This window comes from Amphiprion ocellaris, chromosome 19, assembly GCF_022539595.1.
Source record: "Amphiprion ocellaris isolate individual 3 ecotype Okinawa chromosome 19, ASM2253959v1, whole genome shotgun sequence".
NCBI classification, from domain to species: Eukaryota; Metazoa; Chordata; class Actinopteri; family Pomacentridae; genus Amphiprion; species Amphiprion ocellaris.
The window spans coordinates 7,832,328-7,841,883 of NC_072784.1; the positions used below are offsets into that span (position 1 = coordinate 7,832,328).

Below are 9,556 nucleotides of genomic sequence, written 5' to 3' on the forward strand. Positions count from 1 at the left end.
CAAGCTGTGCAATATATAACGATATATGATACAAAAAAATAAGTTTAGACAATAAAATAAAAAATAACTAAAAAGTGGAGTAAAAAACTATGAAAGTGGCATGAAATCTATGGTTTAATTTAAAATAATTAAACAGTAAATAAAATAAAATTAAATAATATAAGGAAAATGGAAACAACTAAACTACTATAAAATAAACTTAATTAAAATAAATGAAATTTAATGTATATGGCATTACCTTAAAAAATTAGAGAAAAAACACACTCAAAAATAAAGAAACCCAAAAATAAATTAAAAGAAAATGAAATATACCAAAATAAAATAAGGAAACTCAAATAATAATGATAATAATAATAATAATAATAATAATAATAATAATAATAATAATAATAATAATAATAATAATAATAATAATAATAATGAGGAAAACCATAAATAAAATTAAATTAAATTAAATAAGGAAAATGGAAACTTAACTAAACTACTATAAAATAAACTTAATTAAAATAAATTTAATTTAATGTACATGGCATTATCTTAAAAATAAGAGAAAAAATACACTCAAAAATAAAGAAACCCCAAAATAAATCAAAACAAAATCAAATATACCAAAATAAAATAATGAAAATCAAATAATAATAATAATAAGAAGAAGAAGAAGAAGAAGAATGCAAGCCAAAAATAAAATAAAATAAGGAAAACCGAAACTTAACAATAAAATAAACTTAATTTAAATAAATTTAAATAACTTTAAATAAAATAAAACAGAAATCTTACCGGCACGATGACTGATTCTGCGCAGGCGCTGTGTCATCTCAAGCGAGCCTATTGCATCACTTTAGCACCCTTGCAAAGTGCCTTCGAATAAACACTATAATTTGGATTCTTGCGCACAGTTACTAAAGTAATAAAGTCATAAAACTACGATAATTACAAAAAAAATTACATTTAGTTTATAGCTCCAAATAGCTTTACTCTCGTTTTGAAAAGTTCTCTCTATTTAAGATTTGTTGAAAGGCAAATCCTCGAACTACTAAGTCTATTTTGCTGCTCATCGCAACTGTGAGTTTAGCCAGCTGTCAGTCTGTGCTGCTGCCTCAACATTTAGGTTTTCTGTCAGTGTTTACGTGCTAGGGAGTTTTTAATAAAGGCGTCGTTTGTCAAAATGCCCAAAGGAGGTAAGAATTACCTTAACGCGTCCTATCATGTGTTAAAATCAGGTCTTTTACACTTGTTAGTCAGCTGTTAGCCACCCAACAACAGGTAACGATAAGGGCGACATGCATATATAGCACAGGACCGTGTTTAATAATAGACTTAACTGAGGTTTGACTGGTGTTAAAACATGAAGAACGCGTAAACATGGTGCCAGTCAGCATGATTATGAGCTGCTCTGCTTCATTTGACGCCTGTCTGTCTTCAGTCCTCTACTGTACAAAGTGTAGTCTCATATGTTTGTGATGTCATTTTCGTGACGTTGCAGGTAAAAAGGGTGGCCACAAGGGTCGCATGCGGACGTACACAAGCCCAGAGGAGATAGATGCCCAGATGAAGGCAGAGAAGGAGAGGAAAAAGGTTGGTGTAGTGACCATCCAGAGACCATTCTGTCATGTGCCAAGTGGGCTGACCAAACTCCATCAAATTCCACTCTTTTGATAATATAACGGAACAGCATTTTTCCCTTAGAGAGAATTCAGTTAAACTCAGTTTTATTTACACAGTGTCAAAACATATCATAAGTCATCTCAGGACACTTTACACATTAGAGTGAAGGTCTTATAACCTTTGAAAGAAACCCAACAAACTCATGCGATTCCTTTTGAACAGCTGTGTGGTCATAGTGGAAAGAAAAAAATTCCCTTTTAACTGGAAGAAACTTCTCGCAGGGTCCAGCCATCTGCCTCGACTGGTTGGGATGAGAGTAGTCTGGCACGCCAGATGTAGATTGCGGGTCTAAGTCTGCCAGGTAAATGAAGGGCACCCTACTGACTTCTTTTGTATACGAGTTAAACTTCTGCTATCTCCATCCCCTCATCCTAATGTGTACCCAAACCAATCGAGGCAGATGGCTGCTTTCCCTGAGCCTGGTTCTGTCTGAGGTTTTTAGTTGGTTTTTTGTTTGTTTTTTTGTATGTTTGTTTCTTCCCACCTTTGCCAATGGTTGACATTGCTTGAGTACTCCTTTTAAAACCACCACTACTGCTGCTAATGTGCGTTAATTGCATTTTTTTACTACTCCACCAGCCAAAGGAGAAGTACTGATAGGTTAAAACCATCATCATGTGTAGGTATTTCCTGTTAGAACTGTGTGTGTTTAACCTAACCCCTTGTTTGATGATGTTCTCACCTATTAATTCTGCATGCCTGGTTATCATTTATGTGTTCCAGCAAGAACAGGAACAAGAGGAGAGCGAGGGTGCAGCTCAGAATGACATGGCAGAAGAGAAGCTACCAGCATCTGGATCAGATGACAGTGATGATGAAAACTCCTTGGTAATGCCAATAATGTTTCATTCACACCGTTGCGCTGTCTTAAAATTAGCAATATTTTTGGTATTGTTTTTATGATGCAAATGTAATTCTGTTCTTCTCTTCGTTGTCTTTTCCTATGAATGCAGTCATGTCAGCATATCAGTGTTGCTACATTGAAAGTGTTCCCTTTCACATTGTATAATCTATTGTTTGCAGAGGAGGAGAGCTGGCGTGGAGGGCCTAATAGAAATCGAGAATCCCAACAGAGTGGCTCAGAAGTCCAAGAAGGTGACGCAGATTGAACTGGAAGAGCCCCGGCAGTTATCAAGGAGAGAGAGGTTTGTGACTTCAGTTAGTCACGTTGTAACAACTGAAAATATAAACTTTTGCAGATAAATTATGTGTCATTTGATGTACTTAACAGTATAAAAAGCTCCATCTTTTGTATTATGTACTTGAAGTGTGAAAACGGTACCAATTCAAAAAAGACATATTTACCAGCATATATTAGGATTAAATTACATCAAAATACTGTCAGTATTTTGTGCGTGGAGTGATGCTTTTACTAACCTTGCAGTTAGGAGATGCCAAAGCAAATGGTACAATACTTTTCCTTTTTAAGTTTTATGTGCATACACTCTCACTTACGTCTATCCCAGTCAAAATGTTCAATAGAGACTTTCCTTATGTCACTTTCCGCACACGCTGCTGCACAGGGAAGAGATTGAGAAGCAGAAAGCAAAGGAGCGCTACATGAAGATGCACTTGGCAGGGAAGACGGACCAGGCCAAAGCTGATCTCGCTCGCCTCGCTATTATCAGGAAACAGAGAGAGGAGGCAGCAAAGAAGAAAGAAGAAGAGAAAAAAGGTAAGTAGCCAGAGGTGGGCAAGCATCTCATAAGGTGATTATCCAACAGAGAAACTGTATTAAGCAGCACCGTGTAAGTACTGAGTGTCCGAAGCCAGGAAAGCACAATAAAGGTAATAATATGAACACAACTTTTCATTGTCTTTGGAAAAAACACAGTGTTTATACATATTGTGGGTGTTCAGCAATTTCTTGAGTTCTGAACTTAAAAAAAAGTAAGTGAGCCTTAAATCAGGAATCAAAAACGACATCCAACACACTTAATTTATTTATTATTGTCAACAACAGGAATCTAGGCCCATATTTATTACACTTAATCTCTCAAAAATAACATTTGAAATTTGTTTATCAGGCTGGTTAGGATGCGGATCATGAAGCTGCAACATCCCCAACCCAAGCAGCAAGCTTGTTTCCTATCATCTCATCACCTAATTAATAATAATACAAAGGGAGTTGAAGTTATGGCCATGACTGTCGTTTTTCTGACAGTTGCAGTTTCAAATGCTTAATAGTGGTAAAACTTGCAATACAAAAACAGCAATCTGTGTGTATGTGTAGGCGTTATGAGTACAGGTAACATGTTGTCTATTTTTCTAAATGTTCATCTCAATAGGGGCACTTTTGTAACGTGGATCAGCGCACATACCATTGCATTTACTCTACTATTCAAAAGTTTGGAGTCACTTAGAAATGTCCTTATTTTTAAAAGAAAAGCATTTTTTTTTCAATGAAGATAACATGAAATTAGTCTGAAATACAGTCTAGACATTGTTAATGTGGTAAATGACTATTCTAGCTGGAAGTGGCCGATTTTTAATGACTTAAACTTAGACAGACTTTATTAATCCCCAGAGGGAAATTCTGTTGTTACAGCAGCTGGATATTCAACAAGGGGGTAAACGACAAGACAACACAGAATATCAGGGTCACGTATAAAATGAAGGTAACATTAATAAAATAAAATGAAATAAAATAAGCTAAAATATAATAGAATGAAATAAATAAAAAGATAAGAATATGGAAAATATAGAAAAAAAAATATCAAAATATGCAAGAGTGATACGGAAATGTGCAAATGAGAGTGTGCTTAGATGTGCAAATGACATAAATAGGTGCAGATGAGTTTACAAATGTAATGCATAAAATTTAGGATTTAAAGTGTCCAGTATGTATGTGATGGAATATCTCCATAGGGGTATAGAGGAACATTTCCAGCAACCATCACTCCTGTGTTCTAATGCTACATTGTGTTAGCTAATGATGTTGAAAGGCTCATTGATGATTAGAAAACACTTGTGCAATTATCTGTTTTATAATGCTTTTAAAATTGTAAATAAATACTTAGTGCCACTCATTTATTATACTGAGTACTCATGTACTAATGCAGTAATGAGTACTGAGTGCTCATGGGCTGGAATGACTGTCATAGTGGTAGAAAGATGACTTATTTCGTGCACTATCTGAGCAGTGGTATGTGTGATCAAAGTGTGATTTATTGCTGCTGAAATAATTGGTTATGACAGATCTGAATAATGATTATTGTTATACAATTAATGTTTGCCACATTTGTATCTCTTATACTCATTGTCGTGAATAAATATCTTTCCTTCTATGGAATGTGTGCACATTTTACTGTCTGAAAGCATTCTCCTAAGTTCCTTTCAGACAGTCTTTCGTGACAGCATCTGAACGTGTCATGTTCGTGTTTGAATGAGCAACCTAGTTACTTTTTTCCGTAAAAGTTGTGATGGGGATTATGGGGATTGTGGGGATCTAGGTTTAACCCAGGAACATTTCTGTATGAATTGCAAACTGTTGCTTTAACGAGTGGCACTAACAAGTGACGGAGTTTAACCCTCGTGTCGTCCTGCGGGTAAAATTGACCTGTTTTAAAGTTTGAAAATGTGGAAAAAAAATATATTTTCACAGTGAAACTTCTGACGTCCACATTTTCAAAATTTTGGGGAAATCTTTGAACCTTTTTTTGGTGGAAAAAAAGAAATGTTAAAAATGTTTCTTAAGAACACTGGATTTTGGTTGAGTTTTATGTGAATGTTCTTAAAGAAAATATTAGAAGTTTTACTGATATATATGTAATCACTTTAGATATTTTTAGGATTTTTTTGGAAGATTTTTACTAATTTTTTGAAAATATTTACAAGAATTTTCTTGCCAAATTTGGGGGATTTTTAAAAAATAAAACATTTAAGGGAAACATTTAAGGAATTATTGGAGTTTTCTTCCTGAAGGTTTTGCAAATTTTCAGAAATTTGGGGAATTTTTTTGCAGATTTTTGGGATTTTTTCAGACAAGGAAACTGTGTTTTTTTTGGTGCAGGAGGGTTAATAAAGCAATTTAGGGAAGGCTTTTTCTAAATTTCAACACCATTATTGTTCCAAACACATAATGTGTGTCTTTAACTTTCTTCCCACAGCAAAAGAAGCAGCAGCAGCAGCGGCTAGAGGAATAAACTCCCTCTCACTCAAATGATGCAGAGAATTTATCGGAAGCATTTTCACTCGTTCATGGACTGGCGCAATATATATTTGACTATTTTTAAAGGAAGATCTATGAAGAGTTTTTGACATTACTGTAACATTTAACCATTGGGAAAATGGTGGAGACACCAGACCAGTGGAGAACGGTTGTGTATATTTTGGCGTGGAATAATGGCCTTGGTCCTTTCAGAAGGTAAAGCTACAATTGAGATACATCGGTGTTCATGTACACTTGGATATTAATTATGGTATACTTATCAATGTACAATTCCGACTTTGCTAACTGAGCTTTGCCACTGTTTTTTTTGGATCTTACATTGTATGTATATAACTGACTCATGAAGGTATTTCAGATTAATATTATGAAACAAGTACAACATGTCTGTTCATTTATTTGATACATGTGAGAGACCTGTGATGTGGTTTATAGACTCCTCAGATATAGGAATCCATGCTGGTTCCACTGCTGTGAAAATGAAATGAGTCAATATTGCAGATCTTTACTTAAGAAGTGTGGAACTGAATAAGGCTTTGAAAGAACATTCAAGGGGATGCAATATATAGAAAATAATATATTTCCACACTCAAAGTAATTTTAAGGTTAAAATCTTGAAGGAGTGACTTCGGCATTTCTGAAATCTTACATAGAGCTTGTGGGGCATCATGATAGCTTAATAAAAGATTGGAAATGTGTCCTAGCACCTAAACTCAGTACACAACATGAAACAAGCAAATGTGCAAATGTTGTTGTGATTTCTGTTCAGGATCACATGACGTCTGTCATCAAATATTAAATTGTTAATACATATTATAATGACTAGGCTGTGAAATTTGATTGGGTTTGAAAGACAGCGGAAAAATCTAACACCGAATTGACAACATAATTCTAAATATGTCACTTTGTTGCTGCTAAGTTCTCTGTTTTGTGTGAAATTTACTTACATATGACTTAGATGTGACAAATGATGGGTCAACACAGTAATGGCAAAACATGCGTGTCATTTATTTATCTATACAATTTCTCGTTCCTGTCCTCCCAAAAAGACTCTTGTATGCTTGATGTCTGATGGTTGCTTTGTGAACATCATACAAACTAATGAAATTCAGAAGGAGGCACAATTTAAAAAGCTACTCATTTACAGGAACTGTAGCTCAAGTAAGAATAGAGGATGCTTCTGGAGTAGTTTTGGCACTGGTGAAGATGACAGCGTCATCAGCATACATTTGAAATTCCTCATTAGCACCTGAGTTTGGCAAGTCATTAATATACATAGAGAATAACAGAGGGCCAAGTACTGACCCCTGAGGTAATCCAACAGACACATCTAGAGAAGTTGATTTGACACCGTTAAGGCAGGCACACTGTTTCCTGAGTTCTAAATAAGATTTTATCCACTAAATGGCATCCAAAGAAAACTTAAAATCGGTTAATTTAGAACAATTTCATCATTTACAGTGTCAGATGCCTTTCTCAAATCTAAAAATACTGCGCCAACACAAGCCTTAGTTTCCAACATGCATTTTATCTTTTCTATAAACAAACAATTTGAAATTCTGTTGAGATATCATATGATTTATCAAGAATTATTTTACTACTAAGTTGAAATTTAAGGCCAAATCTTTAGCCCAAGACGAAGGTTTGTTGCACCCAAAACTGATCATCAGCCAATAATGGATTGCCATTCGTGGGAGCACATGCTGCTTGTTCAAGCTGGAGCATACTGCCTGTTTTTAAAAACATCTACAACTGCCAATACCCAGAACTTTGTCTGTAGTGACGACACAAATAATATCATCATAATCAGGCATGGCATTTAGACAATACTATAATATTGTGTCTAATATTTAGTCTTTCTGTGCTCGATTTGTCTGATCGTCTTGTTTTTATTTGGAAACTAGACTATAATTAACATGATTCACTGATAGACTTTATATATAGTATTTTTAATAGTCTCATAAAAAGATCCTATAGGCTATCTTCTTTAAAATGGAACCCTCCTGAATAAAATCAAGTCATTTCGATGCACTAATACATTTCAATCACATGAAGGAGCTGATTTCTGGGTTTTTATGGGAAAGTGCCATTATAATATGCATCACAACCCCAACACAAGTGAGCCATATTCAATGGAAAATGAGTATCTCTTGACCATGTTGTGTGTCAAAGGGTTAATAGTGAAAGTAAGAGTATCTCCACATGCACAGTGCGAAGAGAACTCAAAGGATTGGGACTAAACAGCTGTAGCTCTAAGAAAACTACTGATCAGTGAGGCTAATCAGAAAATAATGCTTCGGTTTGCTAGGTAGTATAAAGATTGGAGCAAAGAAAGAAAGTCATGTGGTCTGATGAGTCCACATTTACCCTGTTCCAAAGTGCTGGGGGCATCAGGGTAAGAAGAGAGGTGGATGAAGTGATGCACTCATCATGGCTAGTACCTACCAGCCTGTGGGGGTTAGGGTTATGATCTGGGGTTGGTCAGGTTCAGCAACATTATGTTCCCAAAGAATGAGGTCAGCTGATTACCTGAAGATACTGAATGACCAGGTCTTTCCATCAATGGAGTTTTTCCTCCCTGATGGTCATGGACATGTTCCAAGATGATGATGCCAGGATTCATGGGGCTCACATTGAGAATGAGTGGATCCGGGAGCAGAAAACATCATTTTCACACATGGATTGACCTCCACAGAGTCCAGACCTCAGCCCCACTGAGAATCTTTGGGATGTTCTGGAGAAAACTTTGCTCATTGGTCCGACTCTCCCATCATCAATATAAGATCTTGGTAGAAAATTAATGCATCTCTGGACAGAAATAAATGCTGTGACATTGCAGAAGCTTATGCCACAGTGAATGAGTGCCATTCTCAAAACTAAAGGCAGTCCAATGATACATTAGAGGTTTTTTTTTTTTTGGATGGGTAGTGTGCATTACGGTGGCCGAGAGGTGCAAACCAAATTTACATAATGCAAAACACTTTTACAACCTCCAAGACAAATTTACAAGCGACAAAACACTTTTACAAGTCCAAAAACACTTTAATAAATCCAAATTCCAAATTTACATAATGCAAAACACTTTTACAACCTCCAAGACAAATTTACAAGCGACAAAACACTTTTACAAGTCCAAAAACACTTTTACAAGTCCAAAAAAACTTTTACAAATCCAAATGTAACCGGAAAGGGAATGTCCCAACTCCGGGATTGAACCGGGTGATGTTTTGCCCTTTTTGTGGGGAACATATGAACCGATTGACGCGGTTTTGTTTTTCGTGTGGTCGGTCTTTAGAGTGTTTAAATGGCGCAGATCAGACCGACAGAGTGCATTAGCCGCTCCTCGTCGTCACTTCCGCTTCAGCCCCGGAGTTGGGACATTCCCTTTCCGGTTACATTTGGATTTGTAAAAGTTTTTTTTTGGACTTGTAAAAGTGTTTTTGGACTTGTAAAAGTGTTTTGTCGCTTGTAAATTTGTCTTGGAGGTTGTAAAAGTGTTTTGCATTATGTAAATTTGGAATTTGGATTTGTAAAAGTGTTTTTGGACTTGTAAAAGTGTTTTGTCGCTTGTAAATTTGTTTTGGAGGTTGTAAAAGTGTTTTGCATGATGTAAATTTGGTTTGCACCTCTCGGCCACCGTAGTGCATAGACAGTCTGTGGTAGCGTAGCACTGAGGCATGTTTGAAAAACCGGAAGTGGGTACAGTGCAGGGGGTGGCAGTAA

At 35.8% G+C, this 9,556-nt stretch overlaps 1 protein-coding gene across 1 annotated transcript; it reads left to right on the forward strand.

The window, feature by feature from the left end:
* The first annotated feature begins 1,021 nt into the window (after window positions 1–1,021).
* Window positions 1,022–6,652, forward strand: pdap1b (pdgfa associated protein 1b). The gene is made up of 6 exons (XM_023273033.3): window positions 1,022–1,178; window positions 1,484–1,575; window positions 2,389–2,493; window positions 2,689–2,810; window positions 3,189–3,340; window positions 5,775–6,652. The coding sequence occupies exons 1-6, from the start codon at window positions 1,166–1,168 to the stop codon at window positions 5,828–5,830; spliced, it is 540 nt and encodes a 179-aa protein (XP_023128801.1). The 5' UTR covers window positions 1,022–1,165; the 3' UTR covers window positions 5,831–6,652.
* Window positions 6,653–9,556: the final 2,904 nt, after the last annotated feature.